Source organism: Microcaecilia unicolor, chromosome 6, assembly GCF_901765095.1.
Source record: "Microcaecilia unicolor chromosome 6, aMicUni1.1, whole genome shotgun sequence".
NCBI classification, from domain to species: domain Eukaryota; kingdom Metazoa; phylum Chordata; class Amphibia; order Gymnophiona; family Siphonopidae; genus Microcaecilia; species Microcaecilia unicolor.
The window spans coordinates 112647521-112671027 of NC_044036.1; the positions used below are offsets into that span (position 1 = coordinate 112647521).

The window sequence follows — 23507 nt, forward strand, 5'->3', positions numbered from 1 at the left end:
AAATAGCCCCATTTGACAAAAATAGCCCATCACAAAAATAAAAACTATACTAATAAGAATTATACTAAATACTTTATTGAAAGGCTTAAGCAAAATACAATTCCAAAAACATATTAAAATATGCATCGAATGACATTTCATATATACTTTCTGAGTTGCGTATTAGCAGGGTTTGTATTGCTTCACAGTATCAGTAGACGGATTTTGTGTTACTATTACTGAGCTGACACCAGAATTTGAATATATATTTGTTTTGTATGACAAGCAATAAATCTGGGATTGATGTGTTACATACAATTTTTTAAATATGGGACTGAATGGTAGGCAAATTCACACCAAGTTTACTGTCAACAATGCAATATTGAGTTTTTTAATTCAGTTGTGAATTTTACTGTTAATTTTGTCACGCATATGAATAGTGTCTGTCAGGTGGGTCACAACAGAGAAAGGTTTAGAACCACTGCGTTAGACCAATCTGCACCAACAGGTCACATCCCTTCCTGACCAGCAGATGAAGGTAGAGAATCTGAACATTTCTAGTGACATAGCCAGTATGAGGGCTGGTGCTTATTGGAATCCTTTAGTATTTCTCTACCTCCAGCAGATGGTAAGGTTGGGTTGGTGCTGTAGGTATGTGACTAGGCCTGATCCCTTGGGAGGCAAAGCCTATGTTTCTGGGGATGGGCCAGTACTCCATTTACTTCATGGTTCCAGGACTGTTCCTGCCCTGTTCTAGGGAGTCAATGTGGCCCTACAAGTCTGTTATGGAAACCCTACAGTCTGTCATCATGGCAGTTAAGCAAGCCAAATTCCTTACTTCTTTGGATCTTGCGGAGACTTGCCTGCATATCCCCATTCCAGAATCGCATAAGCTTTTCCTCTGGTTCTGCATGTTGGACAACCGCTTTTAATTCAGAGCAATGCCCTTTGGGCTGGCCTTGGCACTTCAGACTAGAGGCCTACCAAAATTGTCTAAACACTTTCAGCTGCTACCAAAACTGTCTAACACTTTCAGCGGAAACCAAAACTGCAGCTGAAACTTAGTGCCTGGTTTCAGCAAAAACTAAAGTATGATTGTGTGAATCTGAATCAATGGGGTCCACAGGGGACTGTCAGAGCTTGCAGACAGTTGAGGTATCCTTGTAAATGTATAGTTTGTTTAGATAACCACACCTATATATCTTATGAAGCATTTCAACTAAAGATTTTATTAGAGGGCAAAGGAGCAGCTGTTAGTGGAGTCTGATTTATCTCCTTTTTTTGAGAACTGTAATAATTAATGGAAGTTCACCCTGTTGATTTATTATTATTTGTTGCTTTTCTAATTTCTGCTTCCCCAGAATAATTGGGATTCTTGTCCCCCTCTCTTAATGACTATATTGAGCTGTAATTTAGTTTTCTTCTTTTTCAAGTTTATTTCTTTTATTTAAACTTTCTTTAAATTAGTCGCATTACTCTCTAACTCTTACCTATCTATATGTTACATCTTTGCTTATACCCTTTACTGTCGATTAAAATGTTGTTATGTATTGTGTTGACATTGTAATAGTATACTATCAGGCTCACAAGAGCCCAAATGACCAGATGACCACTGGAGGGAGTCAGGGATCACCTCCCCTTACTTCCCCAGTGGTCACTATCTCCCTCCCACCACCCAAAAATGTGATTAAAAATATTACTTGCCAGCCTCAGATGTTATACTCAGGTCAGTTAGAATAGCATGCAGGTCCCTGGACTAGTCTAGTAGTGGTGCGGTGCAATGCACTGCAGACAGGTGGACCCAGGCTTCTACCTCCCCCTACCTGTTACACTTGTGGAGGAAACTGTGAGCCCTCCAAAACCCACCAGAAACCCACTGTACCCACGTATTGGTGCTCCTTTCACATGTAAGGGCTATGGTAGTGATGTACAGTTGGGGGTAGTGGGTTTTGGGGGGCTCAGCAAACAAGATAAGGGAGCAATGGTGAGATGTATACCTGGGAGCATTTTATAAAGTTCACTGCAGTGCCCCCAAGGATGCCCTATTGCTTTCCAGGGCTGTCACTTTTCCACTATTCTACCTGATGCCAAGCTTTCTATTCTTTTTTTTTTATAACATCTGAGCCTTGTGTCTATGGTTTATCATTAGATTTGGGCTTTGAATTCAGATCTCATTACATATATCTACATACCAGAGTGCTATTTTTCCATACTTCATAGCAAGAGTGTACATTCCCTAATTACCTGTCCCAATGCAACTGAAGCTTTTACCTCCTCAGTGCATGTAAATGGTTTCATCCCTGTGTGGATTCTCTGATGCCATGTGAGGTTTTCTTTCCAACCAAAGCTTTTACCACACTCAGGACATGTAAATGGTTTCACTCCTGTGTGTATTCTCTGGTGCATTGTGAAGGTTACCTTCTGACTAAAGCTTTTTACCAGACTCTATACATGCAAATGATTTCTCTCCTGTGTGGACTTTCTGATGCACTTTGAGATTTACATTACAACCAAAGATTTACCACACTTAGAACATGTGAATGGTTTCACTTTATTGTGGATTTTCTTGTGTATTTTGTACGTTTTGCATTTGGATGTATTTGTTTGAAAATGGACCAAAAAATAAAACATTCAAATCACAAAACATTCCAAACAGCATTTTCAAAAGGAAAAGAGAGACTTTTTTTTTTTTGTAGAAAATGACCTTTCCTGTTCTGATTTTGGACGTTTTACAACAACCATCCAAATTTAGACTTAGATGTCATATCCAAAAATGCCCCTTGTGCATTTGACTTGCCCAAAGTCAGAAGGAGCAGTAGTGGGAATTGAACCCATGTTGCCAGGATCAAAGCCTGCTACACTAATCATTAAGCTACTCCTCTGTTTTGGACATCTTGCATTTGGACGTCTTTTGTTCGAATATGGACCAAAAAAAAAAAGGACATCCAAATCCCAAACCATAGGAGCCAACTTTTCAAAATTATTGGGGGTGCTAAGCCCAATGGAAATAACCCCTCCTTGGACACATACAAGGAATTTTCTCAATATTGGGGGTGCTCAAGCACCTACAGAGTCGGCTCCTATGCACAGGACGTCCATAGTATTTTCGAACACAAAAGATAGACGTCCATCTTTTTCGAAAATGACCTTCTTTCCTGTTTGGAATTTGGACGTCTTTGTAAAACGTCCAAATTCTGATTTAGATGTTTCTTTTGAAAATGCCCCTCCACGTCATACTTTGTATTATTATGTGAATATTTTTACTGCTGTAATTGCCTATTGCTCATGTTTGATTTATTCTTACTGTACACCACCGCCTTGAGTGAATTCCTTCAAAAAGGTGGTAAATCCTATTAAATAAACAAATAAGTAAATTTCATGTATATATCTTATATGGCTCATTATCCTAATTCAATGTTGTTTTGATGTTAAATAGAAAATGCAATAAAAAAAAAGGACTGGCCATAACATAAGTACATAAGTATTGCCATACTGGGACAGACCAAAGGTCTATCAAACCCAGCATCCTGTTTCCAACAGTGGCCAATCCAGGTCACAAATACCTGGCAAGATCCCCCAAAAGTACAAAACATTTTATATTGCTTATCCCAGAAGTAATGGATTTTCCTCATGTCCAATTTAATAATGGTCTATGGACTTTTCCTTTAGGAAGCTGTCCAAACCTTTTTAAAACTGTAATCCCTCCAGTGGTCAGCTGTTCATTTAGGGCACTTTAATTTATTTATTAGGATTTATTTTCTGCCTTTTTGAAGGACTGAAACAAGTCTAGATCAAAACAACTAACTTTCAGCTCGACATTCTGCTTTGTTCCATTATGGCAGAAAAACGTCAAAGTGTTTGGATCGCCCAAATCCCACTCCCAACATGCCCCCGTGTGATTTGGACACACTGCATACGAACTGCATAGAAAAACATCTTAAAAATGGGTTTTGAAAATAGCAATTTGGACGTACCGGCAAAAAAAAAAAATGTCCATCTGCCATTTTGTCCTGCTTTTTGGACATTTTTCTGTTTCAAAAATGAGCCTCTTAATTATCTTAAACTATGTTGATGTTACTGACATGTTAGAGTTACTACCTAGCGATTTTTGCACATTAAAACTGTCAGGCTAAAACACAGTAAAATAGTGTTATCCAAATGATACAGTTAAGATGTCAGAATTCCCCCCCCCCCCCCCCCCCCCCCCCCCGCTTTAACACAGGTCTTCAGTAGCACTGGAAAGTTCTTAACATCTTTGTTGATCGGTCTTTGTGGCAGGCTGTCCCAGATCATCTGACAACACCTTGCCCATGATTGCCATGCTGATCTGAAATGCTTTTAAAAGAAATTTTATCTGTAAATTATCATATTATCAAATACAAATTATTCAAATGATTGTTTACAAAGGTTTATGTCACCGTGACATCATTAACAGTAAGCTGGTGCTCCTTTTTTTTTTTTTTCCAAATAATGGTAGTTTTACAGTGCAAACATTTTTGAATGCACGAAAATTGCCGAGGGGTCATGCTAAAAAGTTTGTAACTTTGCTGTGTTTAAAGATAATCTCATTGCACTTGGCTCATAAACATAGTTAGTAACAACAAATAGAGCTGTAAAATTTACTATTGAAATTTCAAGCAGTTGCTGAGAAAACAGAAAACAGAAAAATAACTCTAGGGGTTTACTTTTGTTTTGCCTCTCCCGGTGGTCTATGCATGCTTGTACACTTCAAGTACTTAATTATCAACATCTACCACTCTGGCAAACAAGGAATGGCAAATTTTCTATTACTAGTCTTCATGAATGGAATAAGCTTCCCTTGGAACTAAGGGGCCCTTTTACTAAGCTGCGTAAGCGTCTATGCGTGCCCAATGCGTGCCAAAATGGAGTTACCACCCGGCTATCGCATGGCTTTTGCGATAATTTAATTTTTGGTGTGCATCCAATACACGCAGTAAAAATAATTTTCATTTTCAGACGCACGTATTGGACGTGCACCAAGTGGCATTGGATAAGCATAAGTCATTAGCGCCCAGTTACGTGAGATTTTACCACTAGGTCAATGGCTGGTGGTAAGGTCACAGACCCAAAATGGACGCACAGCAATTTTGATTTTGCCGCACGTCCATTTTCAGCAAAAATAAAAAGAGGTCTTTTTTACAGGCGCGCTGAAAAATGGATCAGCGCACTCCCAAATCCCGCACCTACGCTACCACAAGCCATTTTTCAGTGCACCTTAGTAAAAGGACCCCTGCGACAGCACTGGAATGTATCCTTTTTTATACTGATGCAGAAGCACTATCTACTTCGTCAAACCTATGACTTTTAGACTTTTTTATTTTTGGACTGATGCTGCAGCTTGCTGTTGTTTTTGAAGTGTATGTTTTAATTTTGCATGTTGTCATGTTCCCCGTCTTGATCAAGACGGGTTATAAATAAATAAACAAAGTTATCTGCATAACATTAGGTTATATTCAGTGGTCTGACTTGTCTGGTTGCGTTAGTGATCCAGTTGACTATCTGCTTGCCAATCCACTGAATACTCTAGGGATATCTGTTTCCTCTTTTAACTTGCCTGATATCTTTCCTTCTCTACACTCCTTTTTTCCTGTGATTGCATATGACATTTGCATTCTACAAACGCTGAACTTTTCCAGTGGTGCTGCAGCCTTTTATCGTATCCATTGCACAGTTGCCTTCTTTCTCATGCTTGATGACAGTACTTTGTTCTGAACAGAATGGATCTGTTTCCTCTAGAGCAGAGGTTCTCAACCTAGTCCTTGGAATACACCCAGCCAATCAGGTTTTCAAGATACCCACAATGAATATGAATGAGAGAGGTTTGCGTACAACAGAGGCAGTGTATGCAAATTTATCTCATGTATATTCATTATGGATATTTTGAAAACCAGACTGGCTTGATGCGTCCACAGAACAGGGTTGGGAACTCCTACCCTAGAGGAAGCAAAGGTGAGTAACACATAGCAGGAGCCCATGAAGTGTGACAGACATACCCTGTGGTCTGTGGTTTAGCAGCTGTGATGTGTCCTTAGCTGTGTGGGTAGAACAGCTATAGGAATTCAAAGGTAGGCTGTCTTTTCACTATATAACAGTGGATAAATGGTCACACTATATAAGGAAGGGCCTCTAGACAGACATGCATTGATAATGATTTTATAAGACCAGTTTCCCTGTAGGAAACTAGGTAAAAATGTTCAATGTAAATCAGTATATTTCATAGATTTCGAGAATATAAACATTTAAATTAATATGTCCGTAGCAAAGCACTATTTTTCTTTCTTTTTTCTTTTTTTTACAGAACACAAGTGCTGGCAGCCTTGAGCAGCCACCCTGCAGATAAGCAACACTGACTGGGCAGGGTCTCCCCCAGGATGTGCAATAGAAACACACCCTCTCAATCAACTGCTACAGTTTAGAGGATAATAATCTCTTGAATATGGGCTAATTGTATTCTGAAATGCCTTCTTCTGATTGAAAGTATAGCCCTCCCGTCAGGCGATCTACTCAAAGGACAGGAGATCTGGATGAGGCCTCTCATTGTCTAGGCTTAAGTTGCCAGGCAGGCCATTACCAGAATCTAGCATCTCCTGGCTGATTTTAAGGTTGGGTATGTCAGAGTACGGGCAGGAGGCTATTCTTGTCTCTGCAGATTTCTTTATTTTACATTCCAGGTTCTCCTTGTTGAGCAGGTCAGGCACAAAGAGAGCTGCTTCAGAGAGGTCTGCCCTACTTTCCAGCAGCTCATAGCCAATACCACAGGGTTGAGTCTCTGTGCTCTCCTTCAGCAGCTCATAGTTGGTTCCATCTGGCAGTGGTATTGTCTCCTCTGTTTCATCCTGAGACTGTTCTGCTTTCTCAGGTGAAGTCTCTGTAGAGTCCAGGCTGCTCACTACAGGGTTTGAAGAGATCATCATGTCCTGAGTGGTCTTCAAAGCCCGAGGGGTTCGTTTTTTGGCTATAGGTGGAGGTGGATCAAGTCGAGGGAACACCTCCTGGTACTTAGACCTGTGGGATTAAATTTGAAATGGCAGATTACTATCTATGCTGTGGTTATTTCAGACAAAATAATACTAAGAATAGAAAGCACAGGGTACGGATTTAATTCTGCATGCACTTTAAGTATGTGAAGAGGCTGTAAATCATGCATGGAAACTCCACATGGAATAGGCAATCATTATTCAGGGTACCAGGGGCAGCCCAAGGCAATCTTGCACCTGAGGCAGGGATGAGATGCCATTGCCCCCTCTTCCCTGCATTTACATTATTTTTTTCTTTTTCAAAAGGCAGCAGCAATTCCCATAGGCTGCCCTGCCATGGTGGTGCAAACACTGGCCTCTTCGCTTTACTGTGTCCCGCCTCTGAGGAAACAGGAAGTTACGTCAAGAGGCGGGCCGCAGTAGGGCGAACAGGCCGGTCCTAGTGGCAGGGCAGCCTATGGGAATCGCTGCCACCTTTTAGAAAAAAAAAAAAAAGGTAAACAAGGGAAAGAGGGCTGAGGAGGGAAGGGAAGAGTGCTGCTTGAGACCCCCACCTCAGCTGGCCTAATGGTAGGGTTGCCACTGCAAGGTACTGACCTGCATCATTGTTGCAGGATGTTGAAATCTAGCATTGATACCTACTGCCTTGGTGGAAGATGTTTGCAGCTTTTAGATATATTTCTTTTCTTTTAACTTTGTGTGTGTGTGTGTGTGTGTGTGTGTGTGTGTGTATATATATATATACATATATTTGTTTTAACTTTAGTTTTTCAAACATTTTTTATATAAATACAGACATTCCAAAATGGTGAGCTAATACATTACACTCTTCACTCCTACTTCCCAAGCCTTCCTTCCTCTCTCATTAACGTGCACATACATGCAAGCTAACCAGCTAACATTAAGGTATATGCACTGCTACTAATGCTGTCCTTCCTGTCTTCTGTTCATAACACACTTGCATGATAAATTTCTCAAACCAACATTAAATGAAATTTTACTGACGTAGTTCAGCTGTCATAGTGCCTTTGTCAATAGCCAGTATAAAAGTGGTTCTTTGGAATCTGTCTTATCCTGCAATCAGAACTGATATATACCCATTATCTATCCCTTATTTAACTTTTCCTGAAAGTTTGTTTAATGGCTGCTGATATGTATTTACCTGATTCTAAAAGAACTAAAAAAGTATCCTACATGTAGTACTACAGGGCCAGTAATTCCCTAATCCCTTATTTGTCCTGTTTGTCTGTTTTGATTAGACTGTAAGCTCTGTCGAGCAGGGACTGTCTCATTCGAGTTTAGTGTACAGCACTGTGTACGTCTAGTAGAACTATAGAAATTTATTTTTAATTTGAGATTTATTAACTGCCTTTATGAAGAGATTCACCCAAGGCAGTGTACAGTAGGTACAGTTTATCATCAAACTTACAATTTTGTTAACAGCATAACAATAGTAAAATGTACAAGTATAAACATAGATACAATACATACAGAAATTGAAACCTAATAGGACTACCATGAAATAGGATCATAAATATACACATTTAACAGCACTGGAATTCAAATAGCAGAGATATAATATGAAGTAAGCATAATACTAATGGATGGCTAAACTAAAGGGAAGTTCTTTGTACAGTTAATCAAGAGGTAAGGAACTGGTCTAAGTTACAGTGTGTGTAGCTAGCTAGTCCAGGTGCAGAATGGGTGATAATTAGAAGTAGTTTTCAGAGGAAGTTATGTGGTTGTGTAGTTTCCTCACCCTTCTGTAGCCGGTAGAGTTGTGTCACTGGTAGACAGAATAGCAGTCGCATTTTTGTTGACCTCTGTCACCCCAATGTCACCGAGGCTCACAGTCTCCTTTCTGCGGAGGAAGTCATTGACCTTTGCTCCTACAGCCTTGCCCAGGTTCTTCAAGTGCTGAGTGCTTCCCACTAGGAGGCCCACGCTTGAGGACTCGGTAGTTGCTGGAGCCGTCGAAGAGTTGCTCTGCATGGGTTTTGTCAGTTGTGAGAGAGACCAGCTCTGTGGTAGTTTAGACGAACGAGTTGTATTTGAGTTCTCAAACATGCTCTGGTCAACTGTAATAGAGAAAACCACATGACATTATGTGTACAGGAAAAATAATCATGATAAAAGATTTAAAAAAAAAATTGTGCAGAGTGATTTTTTTTGATCATGTAAAGATGACGCTTCAGCAGGCTCCACAGTTGTTGCAGTTCTGAAGAATCACAAAGCTGCAGAGCAAATAATTACCGCTGCCACTTTATAAAAGAAACTTTCTGATCATGGTCCAGACAAATGCCACAGGGTTTAAGATCATTTGAATAAGGGGACTATAGTAACATAGTAGTTGACAGCAGATAAAGACTCGCCTGGTCCATCCAGTCTGCCCAATAAGAAACTCACAGCATATGATGCAATATGAGCAAATCTTCCCGATCCTACTTACATCTCCACTACCCCTCGTATAATGGCCTCAAGTATAAAACCAGCCACGCATCTACCTTGCATGTTTGTGGAATGGTTTACCAAACTCAGTAAAAGCTACCTCCGAACAACAGGCTTTCAGAATCTCCCTGAAGACCGCTTTATTCAGGACAGCTTACACTGCAGCTCCGCACTGCCTTAATGTTTTCTGGCCCATTATGTTATGCGACCATACTGCATTCCTTACCTCCTTTCTCACTTCTCTCCCTCTGTCTCTCCCCACCAACTACCTTGCCCTTAATGTGTCTGTTTGTCTATTACTAGATTGAAGTGTCCTTTTATACTGCTGTTAGCCTTTTGAACTAATGTAAGCCACATTGAGCCTGCCCATGGGCGGGGAAACTGTGGGATATAAATGCCTAAATAAATAAATAAATATACATTCTTCATCTTGATCTGTCTTTGCTATTTTCAGGGCAGACTGTAGAAGTCGAAAGATATCCTTTAGGTCTTAATAGTCTTTTTCACTTTCCCATTTAACTATGCCGGCAATCGTCTGGTCTTTGTTTAATTTTTTTTTTAAGGAGTGGAATACATGTAGTCTAAGCTTCTTAGATGGTATTTTTAAACAGTGTCCACGTTGCATGCAAACTCTTAACCTTTCCAACTGCTCCTTTTAATTTATTCCTTTTTATATGAAAGTGCTAAACCCCTAAGGGAAAAAATTACACTGGCTTCCACTCAAAGAACATATCACGTTCAAGGTATTTTCTCTAATTCATAAAATCATTCACGGAGATGCCCCAGCCTACATGTCAGACCTGGTAGACTTGCCACCCAGAAACACTAAAAGATCATCCCGCACATTCCTTAATCTTTACTTCCCCAGCTGTAAAGGTCTCAAATACAAGCTAACGCATGCGTCAAACTTTTCTTACCTGGGCACACAGTTATGGAACGCATTGCCGCGCAAATTAAAAACTATTTGGGAACTAACTTATCTGTTCCTTCTCCACTACTGCCAACTCCAGACTTCGCGCCTTCTGTCTCGCTGCACCCTAGGCCTGGAATAAACTTCCTGAGCCCCTACGTCTTGCCCCATCCTTGGCCACCTTTAAATCTAGACTGAAAGCCCACCTCTTTAACATTGCTTTTGACTCGTAACCACTTGTAACCACTCGCCTCCACCTACCCTCCTCTCTTCCTTCCCGTTCACATTAATTGATTTGATTTGCTTACTTTATTTATTTTTTGTCTATTAGATTGTAAGCTCTTTGAGCAGGGACTGTCTTTCTTCTATGTTTGTGCAGCGCTGCGTATGCCTTGTAGCGCTATAGAAATGCTAAGTAGTAGTAGTAGTAACTAACTAACTTTCGTAAATCCTTGAAGACCCACCTCTTCAACAAGGCATACCACAAAGATCAGCAGCTGTAAATGTGACACTTCTCCACCTTACCTATATCAGAACTGTTTTCTTTCTTATAAATGCTTGTTTAAATTTTTTATTATGCTATTCACGCTCTTTATGCAACACTGATTGTTATCCTCCAATCTTTATCTACCAATAACGATACATTGTAAGCCACATTGAGCCTGCAAATAGGTGGGAAAATGTGAGATACAAATGCAATAAATAAATAAATAAAGTTAAATGCTACTATTACCAGTCGTACTTATCAAGTACTACTGCATATGTTTGCATTATGACTGTGGAAGAGAAGGGTGCCTGTGAATATGTTTAAAGTTACCATGTTTCTCCAACACAGCTAAAGTGAAACATGCTGCTATGTGGGAAGTGTTTTTTGAAATACACTCTTTAGATTCGCTAAGATTTTTAAGAAGAATCAAGATAGTAAGAATCTATTTTGGGTATTAAGGACATTATTTGGGTTTTGAGATAATAAAGAAAGGCTTTTAAAAAACCTCTTGGACCAATGAGGATTGAAGGCATAACTTGTGGATGTCACACATTGTAAGCCACATGTGGACGTTTGTGCTTACTTTCTGATGGTCCATATGAAACCATTTACAGAACTACCTTTATATGTGATTATATTGCAGCTTTGGGTAGTTTTAGTGACTACAGTCAGTGATTTGACCACAATTATATTTTCTCAATTAATGAATATGCATGACATAAATCTGCATGCACTGTCTCCACTGCATGCAGATCTTTCTCATGCATAGTCGGTGTGGATATCCTTAAAATAAGACTGACCAGAGGCGTAGCTACGTGGGGCCATGGGGGCCTGGGCCCCCATAGATTTGGCCCTGGACCCCCCTGCCGACGACCCTCTCGACCCCCCCCCCTCCCGCTACCAACCCGCAGTCGCCGTCTGCTAGCTTTGCTGGCGGGGGACCCCAACCCCCGCCACCCGAGGCCGTCTTCTTCCTTCGTTCTGTTTCCGAGTCTGACGTCTTGCACGTGCAACGTGCAGGACGTCAGACTCACAGAAACAGAACAAAGCCCTGCAGATCGCAAGGCTTCTTTCTGTTTCTGTGAGTCTGACGTCCTGCATGTTGTACTTGCAGGACGTCAGACTCAGAAACAAAACGAAGGAAGACTTCGGCTGGTGGGGGTTGGGGTCCCCCGCCAGCAAAGGTAGGTGACGCTGGGGAAGGGTTGGCGGCGGGAGGGGGGGGGGGGGGTCAAAGTTGTTGTTGGTGGTGGCGGCGCCGGGGGGGGGGGGGGTCGGCAATGGCGCCGGGGGGGGGGGGTAAAATGTGACCCCTCACCTAGGGTTCTGTACCCCCCTCCCGCCGAAGTCTGGCTATGCCCCTGAGACTGACTAGGGAGCACCTTCAGGATTGACTTGGGAAACAGAGATTTATGCCACATTGGTGCTCATTTTCAAAGCACATAGGCTTGCAAAATTACAATCTATGTGTTTTGAAATTGAGACTCAACCTCCCTAGTGTCTCCTGATGAGACATTTATTTATTTGATACTTGTATCCCACATTATCCGAATACAATTATTCAGCTCTATGTGGCTTACATAAGTAATAAACAGTACAAGTTAATCTGTAATACATGTTATGAAAACTGTAAGAGTTAAAGGAACATTCTTGAAAAAGAAGCGGCGAGGAAAAAAATCATGGCTATAATCGATTTCAACATCTAGTGAGGAATTTATTGAAAAGAAAAGCCTTCAAGAATTTGTGAACGGTCAGATAGTAAAATTAATTTACTCAACATTTGGAGTAAGTGAAATGGCCCATTATTATTATTTTTTAAATCAGATTTCTATACCACTACCACCTCCCAGAACAAAGAATACTTGTGGTACTTTACAGTGGTGTTGTATTGACAATTTTGTTAGCTTTTGAATTCGTGAATCAGTGTGACACCTTTCACTGCAAACCTTTTGCCCTCAACTGCTCAATAAATTGTGGCTCAGTGTTGAACATGGTTGTTAGATCTAACAGATTCATTGCCATCCCTTGATTCAGGTCTTCCTCCGAGTACAAGTCATACAGAAGTGACAACAATAACAGCTTCCATACTCAAATTGCCTCAACTGGAACTTATATAATAGTGAGGAATTTATTTATTTATTCATTCATGGTATTTGTTATACCATCCTTCAGATCAGATCAGTTTACAATATTTAGAAGAGAAAACTTTCACAAGACAAAACAAAGTGGAAAACAATGGGGGGGGGGGGGTGGAATAAATAGCACAATTCCACCATCATATATACACACAACCAGTCTAAATATCCTAAACATACTTTCTCAAATGTCCTTTCTACTTCAATAGTAGATCATACAATTAAAAACTTGTCTAAAAAGCCACATCTTTAAAACAACTTTAAACTTCTTATGAGACAATTCCTTCCTTAAGTCCAGAGGAAGCGAATTCCAAAGCATGGGTACCACACAGTTAAATGCAGTGTTTCCAGATGTTTCTAACCAAAATCTCTTATGAGAAGGAATAACCATATTATTTCCCTGAGAGGATCTCAACACATGAGAAGGGTTGATAAAGCAACAACAGGGAGTGAAGATATTCTGGAATCCCTGTATAATAGGCCTTATGAGCTAGCACAATAATTTTACATTTCTCTCTCTTACAGGAAGCCAATGTTGTTCTTGTAACAAAGGTGTCACATGGTACATAAGTACATAAGTAGTGCCATACTGGGAAAGACCAAAGGTCCATCTAGCCCAGCATCCTGTCACCGACAGTGGCCAATCCAGGTCAAGGGCACCTGGCACGCTCCCCAAACGTAAAAACATTCCAGACAAGTTATACCTAAAAATGCGGAATTTTTCCAAGTCCATTTAATAGCGGTCTATGGACTTGTCCTTTAGGAATCTATCTAACCCCTTTTTAAACTCCGTCAAGCTAACCGCTCGTACCACGTTCTCCGGCAACGAATTCCAGAGTCTAATTACACGTTGGGTGAAGAAAAATTTTCTCCGATTCGTTTTAAATTTACCACACTGTAGCTTCAACTCATGCCCTCTAGTCCTAGTATTTTTGGATAGCGTGAACAGTCGCTTCACATCCACCCGATCCATTCCACTCATTATTTTATACACTTCTATCATATCTCCCCTCAGCCGTCTCTTCTCCAAGCTGAAAAGCCCTAGCCTTCTCAGCCTCTCTTCATAGGAAAGTCGTCCCATCCCCACTATCATTTTCGTCGCCCTTCGCTGTACCTTTTCCAATTCTACTATATCTTTTTTGAGATACGGAGACCAGTACTGAACACAATACTCCAGGTGCGGTCGCACCATGGAGCGATACAACGGCATTATAACATCCGCACACCTGGACTCCATACCCTTCCTAATAACACCCAACATTCTATTCGCTTTCCTAGCCGCAGCAGCACACTGAGCAGAAGGTTTCAGCGTATCATCGACGACGACACCCAGATCCCTTTCTTGATCCGTAACTCCTAACGCGGAACCTTGCAAGACGTAGCTATAATTCGGGTTCCTCTTACCCACATGCATCACTTTGCACTTGTCAACATTGAACTTCATCTGCCACTTGCACGCCCATTATGTGCATTATGTGCAAACCCAGCATTATGTAATAACTTAATCGCAGAATTTTGAATTAACTATAAATGTTTTATCTGATATTGGGGATGTCCAATTAGAAGGGAGTTACAGTAGTCTATTCTACTTATCACTAACATATATAAAAGTATCTTAATCAATTGAAAATCTAAAAAAAAATGCTTCATAGAACGGATTTTTCTTAACTAATAAAATTAAATCTTAACTATTTTTGAAATTTATTTTTAGAGAATTGCAATTCAGGGTCCCAAATGTGGCCTAGTGGTTAGGGTGGTGGACTTTGGTCCTGAGGAACTGAGTTCAATTCCCACTTCAGGCACAGGCAGCTCCTTGTGACTCTGGGCAAGTCACTTAACCCTCCATTGCCCCATGTAAGCCACATTGAGCCTGCCATGAGTGGGAAAGCACAGGGTACAAATGTAACAACAAAAAAATTACCCTTAATGATGTAATTGTTTCTTTCAATTGCTCTGGAATGTTAGCAGTTTTGGGAACAAATGGAGGAAGAACCAAGATGGAGGAAATCCATATCAACAGTGTTCCCAAATTTATTCATGCTCTGAAAAAGATATTGATGTGTATGTATACTAGGGCTGTTCACAGGGCAAACACTTTTGGTTCGGTTTTGGTTCTTTTGGGCCTTTGCCCCTTGAATCCTAGGGATTTTTTTTCCCCCGTTTGTTGCATAGATTTGCTTTAATGCATGTTAAAATTTTTGTATTAAGACGTTTTAGTGCATGTCAACCTCCTAACTTGCATTACATCAGTTTAGCCTTTATTAATTTTTTTAAGGCACACTAATAAACTGAATGCATGCTAATGAAGGTACAACCCTATCATATACTCTACATGTGTATCTGTGCATTTTCTAATGAATCCATCATACCTTTGCACCCACACTGTGTCCCTGGCAATGCTTATGTTCAGATCATACAAATGTAGGCACGCTATTTCTGCATGCCTAATTTTTATGTGTACATGCAGTTACACAAGCAGACTTTACATATGGAAAGAGCTTTGTAAAATTACCACAAGGGCACACACTGGACTAGATGGATACACACTGCAGAACAGACACAATGGTATTTTAAACAGATGGTGACTAGGTTAAAGCATTCCTTACCTTACATGGAAAACTCGGAGAGAGTAGGAAAAAGAGAGAAAAAGAGGAAAATTAAGCTGTTTCCCCAAAAAAGAACTTTTGTTTTAAAAAATAGAGAACAGAACAAGCAACTACATTATATAACAGAAAAGACTGAGCGTTCAGGAGTTCTCAACCCACTCCTCAGGACTCACCCAGCTAGTCAGATTTTCAGGATATTTACAATAAGTATGTATGCGATAACTCTGCAAGCATTACCTCCACTGTATGCAAATCTATCTCATTCACTGTGGGTATCCTGAAAACCTGACTGACTCGCTGTGTCCCAAGGACCAGGTTGTGCTGTAGCTGTATCGTCCCTTTATCTCCATGCAGAAAAGTCAACTGCATGCTAGGGATGCAGTGAAGGCAGCATTCACAACTCCTACTTATTGTGCCAGACTCAGGATGGAGCCGTGATCTAAGCTCTCGGCTACAGGATTGTGTCTACAATGTTTGGGCAAGACGTAAGTGGGAATAAAATGAGGCCAAATCCTGGGTAGTTGTGAATGTTTAACAGTGTCACACAGCTCGGTTATGACAGATTCCAACTGAACTGGAAATTTAAAGGGGGCAAGTTGAAAATGATGTGCTGAAAGAAAACCAAGTCAGATACTGTCAAGCATCCAATTCAAAGGAGAGAACTGATACAACATTGATCTATTAGGCCTCAGTACAAACTTGAAAATTTGAAATCATGTTGGCTTCCGCTGCTCCTTAACACTGATGGTTAGGTAGTCAATGATGCTGTGGAGTTGTGGAACTCCTCTTTCAGCATCACTAGATCAGATTGCACCAAAGAGGATGATTGTTATTAGACTGCAGTTTGTGCCCTGGATTTCAGAGGCTCTCAAGACTCTCAGGCGTGAAATAAGGTGGTCAGAAAGACTGTGGCAGAACTCACATCTGAGTGATGATCGTGAGACATTTTTCTTGAAACTTTCTTAGAGATGCTTGGGAATCTGTGAGAAATGGCTATTATTGCAATAAGATTGCCATGTCTCTTAATCATTCTAGGGAGCTTTTCTCAACAGTGAGATATCGGACTACTCAGAAACAACAGAGTGAATCTGAAATGACTTTTAGTACAGAGGATTTTTCAACAAGCTTTCAGCCCTCAAATTATGACTGCAGGATTTTTTGCAAAACAGAGATACATGGTCAGAGTTTGACACTGTCTGAGTGGCAGAAGAGGTGTCTATATTTAGTTAAATTCCTGTTTTTTTTCATGACATAATCCATGTTCTCCAGTGTTGAGAGCTTTAGCTGGTGACATTGTGCTGATTTTGGCCAGGATTGTGAACTACTCTCTAGCAGGTGGTGTGTTTCCAGATTCACTAAAGATTGCCATTGTCCACCTTTTGTTTTTAAAAAAAAGGCATCACTGGACCCTACTGTTATATCTATCGCCCAATTTCTACTCTGCCTGTGTCACTGAGAAGGTGCTCTTGACAAAATTAACTAACAGGCTTATTTTCGAAAGAGAAGGGCGCCCATCTTCCGACACAAATCGGGAGATGGGTGTCCTTCTCTCAGGGTCGCCCAAATCGGCATAATTGAAAGCCGATTTTGGGCGCCCTCAACTGCTTTCCGTCGCAGGGACGACCAAAGTTCACGGGGGCATGTTGGCAGTGTAGCGAAGGCGGGACTGGGGCGTGCTTAAGAGATGGGCATCCTCGGCCGATAATGGAAAAAAGAAGGGCGTCCCTGACGAGCACTTGGCCGACTTTACTTGGTTCATTTTTTCTTGCGACCAAGCCTCAAAAAGGTGCCCGAACTGACCAGATGACCACCGGAGGGAATTGGGGATCACCTCCCCTTACTACCCCAGTGGTCACCAACCCCCTCCCACCCTAAAAAAATTTAAAAAACATTTTTTTTGACAGCCTGTATGCGAGCCTCAAATGTCATACCCAGCTCCATGACAGCAGTATGCTGGTCCCTGGAGCAGGGAACACTCGTGGTGGTAAATATGAGTCCTTCAAAACCCACCAGAAACCCACTGTACCCACATGTAGGTGCCCCCCCTTCACCCCTTAGGGCTATGGTAGTGGTGTACAGTTGGGAGTGGGTTTTTGGGGGGGTTGGGGGGCTCAGCACACAAGGTAAGGGAGCTATGCACCTGGGAGAAATTTGTGAGGTCCACTGCAGTGCCTCCTAGGGTGCCCAGTTGGTGTCCTGGCATGTGAGGGGAACCAGTGCACTATGAATTCTGGCTCCTCCCACAACCAAAGGGCTTGGATTTGGTCGTTTTTGAGATGGGCGTCCTCAGTTTCCACTATGGCCGAAAACTGGGGACGACCGTCTCTAACTTTTAGGTCGACCATCTCTAAGGACGACCTAAGGATGATCTGTAAGGACGACCTAAGTGTTGAGATTTGGATGTCCCCGACCGTATTATTGAAACGAAAGATGGCCACCCATCTTGTTTCGATAATACAGGTTTCCCCGCCCCTTCAAGGGGCTGTCCTGCGAGGACGGCCCCAGGAAAACTTGGGTGCCCCGTTCAATTATGCCCCTCCACGTGGAGTGTGTCCAACTTCAAGACCCTTAACAGTAGGATACTGTAGGTCACAGAGAACAGAGATACTGCTTTTTTTTCTATGATAGATATCATGAAGCGGGGGGGGGGGGGGGGGGGGGGGGTTGACCAAGGCACTTAGTACATTATGGCCCTCCTTGATATCTCTGTAGCATTTGACACACTCAATCATTCTATCTTGTTGAAGAAGCTTTCTTGTTTTGAGCTTGAAGGTACAGTCCTATCCTGGCCTTTTCATATCATTCTGGGAGGCAGCAGCTTGTGCGAGTGGGCTTGGATTGTGCTGCTGTTTATCCTCTCTCTATGGGAGTCCTTCAGGGTTCCTCTGTTGTCAGCAGATTCATGATTTAGTGGTAGAGTATGGACTTTTGTGCAGATGATATTCAGTTCTTTCCATTCTCTAGCTTTCTTAATGCTTGCATCGACTTGTGGTGATGCTTGTGTTTGATGTCATCTTGGATGGCCAGGAACCATCTGGCTCTGAATACAGCTGAATAGCTATTTATTGGTGGTATGCCTATTGTATAGCCACAAAACCTTACTTAAATTCCCAGCTTACTATGCGTCCTCAGATGCATGCAGTTGTACTAAAAGCGTAGCTAGGATTCAATGGGCCCTGGGTGAAAAAATTAATATAGGCCCCATATAACACCATGACGCATATTTTCAAAGCACTTAGCCTTCCAAAGTTCCATAGGTTTCTATGGAACTTTGGAAGGCTAAGTGCTTTGAAAATATGCCTTAACATGTCTCCCAAGGTAGTGGGATGGGGGAGGGGGGTGAAGAAGAGGAAACCCCTTCAGAGGTGCACTAAACAAACCCTGCAAAAGCAAACACATTCCAGACCTATATATAGGAAACCTGTCATAGTAATAGAAATAGAAACTGATATCAGAGAAGCACATTTCCCAAAGCTTATATATTCAAATTAATAAATTAAGAAAAGGTATTTTTTCTACCTTTGTAGTGAGCATTGCTTTGGTCCCAGTGTCTCTTTTCTGCTTTTCTTAACTCTCTTTCCAGGGTCTTCTGTCCTTTTGACATTTCATCTCTCTCTATGTCCAACATCCATCTTCTCTCTGTGTCCTTTATACATTCTGTCCAGCATCTTTCCTCTGTGTCCCTATCTCTATTCTTCTCCTGTGTCGAGCACTGCTCCTTTGTATCCTTGCCCCTAAGCTCCCCTCCATGCTCACCATCTCTTCTGTGTCCCCGTTGCCCCCATGTCCAGCTTCTCCCCTCTCTCTTCCTTTCCCCCATCCCAGAGCCAGTATCTTTCTCTCCCTTCTCTGTCACTCCAGTTCCTCCCCCCCAAAAACTGAGGTCAACATCTCTTCCTTTCACACTGAACCCCTCCCCCCCTCCATGGTCTGTTATCTCTCTCTCCCTCACCTCCACCCTTGGTCTGATTGGTCTAGCTCTCATCCCTCAGCTCCTTTCCCCTCCAAGGTCCAGCATTTCTCCCACTCTCTTCCTTTCCTTTTTGGTCTGGGACTCTTGTCTTCCCTCTACTTCCCCAGAAGTCCAGCATCATCTCCTTTCTTTCCACTCCCTGTCCCCTACCTTGTGCAGGTCCATCTCTGCCCCCATGTGAAAGTCCAGCTCTCTGCCTCTCCCCTCATACAGGTCCATCTTTTTGCCCCCCCCCCCCAATGCAGGTTCACATCTCTCTCAGCCCCCCCCCCCATGTGGGTTCAGCACTTTTTTTCTGTTTCCCCCCCTCTCTCAGGTCCCCCATATACTCCCCCCCCACACTGTGGATTCAGTATCAATCTTGCCACTTCCCCCGCCACAGTCCTCCAGAGTCCCGGTGGGTGGCCAGCAGAGGAATCAAGGTAAACAGGCCATCTGCAGTTAGTCCTGCCAGGGCCTTTCCTTTGCCGCATCTGCCCACTGGAAGCTATATCACAGGAGGCAGGACATGGCAGAGGAATGGCCCTGGTGGGACTGACTGCAGGCAGCCTGTTTACCTCACTTGCTCTGCTGCTGAACCCACAGAGAAGGAGAGGGAGACAGGAAGGGACAGAGTGATACCAGACACTGGAGGTGGGGGTCGAGGAAGGGAGGCAGAGAGAGTCCCTACAGCAGGATGGAAGGCAGAGGGCAACAGGCGGCCCCTACCACTGGGCAGCCCTAGCCATTTTTTGCCAGGCTCACTCAATGGTAGCTAGGCTTCTAAATGGTACAAGCTATTTTATATTGACTCCATTTGTTCAGTAGATTAAAAATTGACGTTGGGTGTTGATTTTTGAATTCCTGTACAATACCTTGTTCTTCTGACGCTTAATTACTACAATATAATATATAGAGAGCTTCATTTTCAAAGCACATAGACTTACAAAATTACATATGTTACCATGTAACTTTGTAAGTCTATGTGCTTTGAAAATGAGCACCTTAGGCTGTTCTCAAAATGTCGAGCAATGTAGTTGGCTCAAAATGCTACCACCAATCTTATTGCTGGTATTCAAAAAAATGCACATTTATTTCCTACTACGCTAGATCTTCTTTGGCTACCAGTTTTTTTCCTGAACTACATTTAAAATGCTTCCTTTAATATATAAGACAATACAGGATGTGGCACCTTATTAACTTTTACAGGTGCTAAGTGTAAATATCAACCTTCCAGAGCTTTATGATCTAAGCGCACTAGACATTTGTCAGTTCCATCACTGCATAATGTTCGTTTGGTTGCAACTAAGATGGGATAATTTTCAGTAGCTGTCCCCAAGACCAGAACATTATCGACTGAGCTCAGAATGATTCCTCAAATTGAGACCTTTATGAAACGTTTGAAGGCATATTTGTTTTCTTAGGCTTTTTGTGTAGTTAAGTCAGTTATTAATTAGTGTAGCAGATCAGTCTTCTTTTTAAGTATTTTAAGTATATATTTTTTGTTATTTTAAAGATTTGTTTGTAGCTGAAATGGGGAAAGTGGGGTTTGATTTCATGTTAATTGCCTTTTCTTTTTTTTTCTTGTATGATCTCCTTGTCTTTTGAACTACTCTCTCCAATAGTTGTGGCCTAAGAAGGAATGTCATTTAGGGGTCCTATTACTAAGCCACGCTAAACAGTGGCCCGTGCTACTTTTAGTCCATGGGTTTCCCATGCGCTGAGGCTACTTTTAGCACAGCAGTAAAATGACCACGAGCTAATTTTCCAATTAGCATGTGGCCATTACCGCCACCTATTTATTAGGCTCTAAGGGCTCCCGTGCCACTCCCACGCTAACTGGGTGGCACGTGGCAATGTGCCTACTCTCTGCCCATGGGCACGTCTCCCGTGCTGAAAAGTAAAAAATATTTTTCAGCACAGGATTAGCATAAGCTAAGAAGCATAGTAGCACAAGACGCCTCAGCACATCCCACGGAAGTGCTTTTTAGAGCACGGCAGGCGTGCGCTAGGCCTACTGTGGCTTAGTAAAAGGGCCCCTTAATTTTGTACATCATTTCCTGTTTACTCATTATACTTTCTGATTTTCTGTAACAAGTGGTTTAACTTGTTTAACCTGTATTGCTTATTTAATATTATAACTAACTTTTTAAAAAAGATTTGTTTGTTTTTTATGAATGTGTTCTTGTAATCTGGCTAGGAATGTAGGCAGAATCTAAAGTTGATAAATAAATATGCACATATTTACAGGATAGTGCTTAAGGTGGAAATTTATCATATACACATATACTAGGAAAAAAGGCCCGTTTCTCAGCGCAATGAAACGGGCGCTAGCAAGGTTCTATAATGGTAGGGGCCCCCTCCGTCTGAGCTGCTTGCCTGCCTCCGTGTGACCGTCGGACATTGTTCGTGGTTCGCTCTGTGTGGGGAGGGTTTTTTTTTTTCTCCGAGGACAAGCAGGCTGCTTGTTCTCACTGATGGGTGACGTCCACGGCAGCCCCTCCAATCGGAACACTTTACTAGCAAAGGCCTTTGCTAGTCCTTGCGCGCTGATGCGCACCGCGCATGCGCAGCCGTCTTCCCGCCCGAACCGGCTCATGTTCGTCAGTCTTCTTTTGTCCGCGCTCGGTACGGTCGTGTTTGCGCCGTTCGTGCCCCTTAAGTTGACCCTCGCGCGTCTTTTGACTTTTCGTTTAAAAAAGAAAAAAAAAAAAAAAGGGATTTCGGAGAAGGGCCTTTCGGTCTTTTTCCCCTTCCCGTATTTCCAGTTTTTGGCCCCGTTAAGTTTTCTTTCGTTTTCGGGGTAGGCCCTTTTGAGGCCTCGGGTCGAGTTTTTTTCTCCCCCTCTTTTTGGTGCCTTACCGCAATTACGAGTTTTGATTTCGCCGGCGTGATTTTTCCGCCCATGTCATCGAAGTCTCCCAGCGGCTTCAAGAAGTGCACCCAGTGCGCCCGGGTAATCTCGCTCATTGATAGGCACGCGTCGTGTGTTCAGTGTCTGGGGGCTGGGCACCGCCCGCAGGCCTGTAGTCTTTGCGCCCTTTTACAGAAAAGGACTCAGGTAGCGAGATTGGCCCAGTGGAACGTTTTGTTCTCGGGCTCTTCGTCGGCATCGGCACCGGGAATATCGAGTGCGTCGACGTCGACAGCGTCAAGACCTCCGCCCTTGGCCGCGACTGTATCGATTGCATCGAGGCATCGACCCTCTGCATCGTCGGGGCCGAGACATCGGAAGGCTGTGTCGGCGTCGGTGGTACCGGGACCTCCACTAGTGCTGATGTCGTCGGACGGTGTTGCTTCGACTGGAGTGCAGGTGAGGGCTGTCCATTCCCCTGCTGGTGGCGGTGAGCCTTCGGGTGGGTCTCCCCCTACCCTGAGGGCTCCTGCGGTACAGCCCCCCCGAGACCGACCTTCTTCAGCCTCGGCCCCGAGGAAGCGACGGCTGGATTCTACGTCCTCCTCGTCGGTACCGGGAAGCTCCGGTGACATGCTTCGTTTGAAAAAGTCAAAGAAGCATCGACACCGGTCTCCTTCCCGCGTCGGTACTGAGAGCTCTGGGTCGCCGAGGGAGTTGGCACTCAGTAGGCATCGGCACTGGGAGGACCGCTCACCCTCTGTTCAGGAAGTGTCGATGCGCTCCACCTTGGACAGCCTGGAACAGCCTCCACGCCCGGAACAGACTCTGACTTCGACACCTGCATCGGCTTTCTCCACAGCTGCCCTGCACGAGAGTCTCCGGGCCGTTCTCCCAGAGATCCTGGGAGAGCTGTTGCGCCCTTCCCCTCCGGTACCGGGGGTGCTTGCGCCTCCTGTACCGTCGAGTGAGGCGCCGGCTGGCCCCTTGCCCGGGGTGAGGTCTCCGACATCGGTGCCGCTTGCGGTACCGACTGCGGTCGCCTCCCAGGAAGGCTCCCCAACGACGTCGGCGGAGGGAGCGTCGCCGGTGCGGGCGAGGGAGTCTACCTCTCGATGCTCACACCGTGGCCGTGTTT

At 43.0% G+C, this 23507-nt stretch overlaps 1 protein-coding gene across 1 annotated transcript; it reads right to left on the reverse strand.

Moving 5' to 3' along the window:
* Nucleotides 1-6500: 6500 nt before the first annotated feature.
* Nucleotides 6501-21919, reverse strand: C6H1orf226 (chromosome 6 C1orf226 homolog). The gene is made up of 3 exons (XM_030206750.1): nt 21895-21919; nt 8737-9055; nt 6501-7005 (listed from the first exon to the last, which is right to left on the reverse strand). Exons 1-3 carry the CDS (start codon nt 21917-21919, stop codon nt 6501-6503), a joined length of 849 nt encoding a protein of 282 aa, XP_030062610.1.
* Between the last annotated feature and the right edge of the window lie 1588 nt (nt 21920-23507).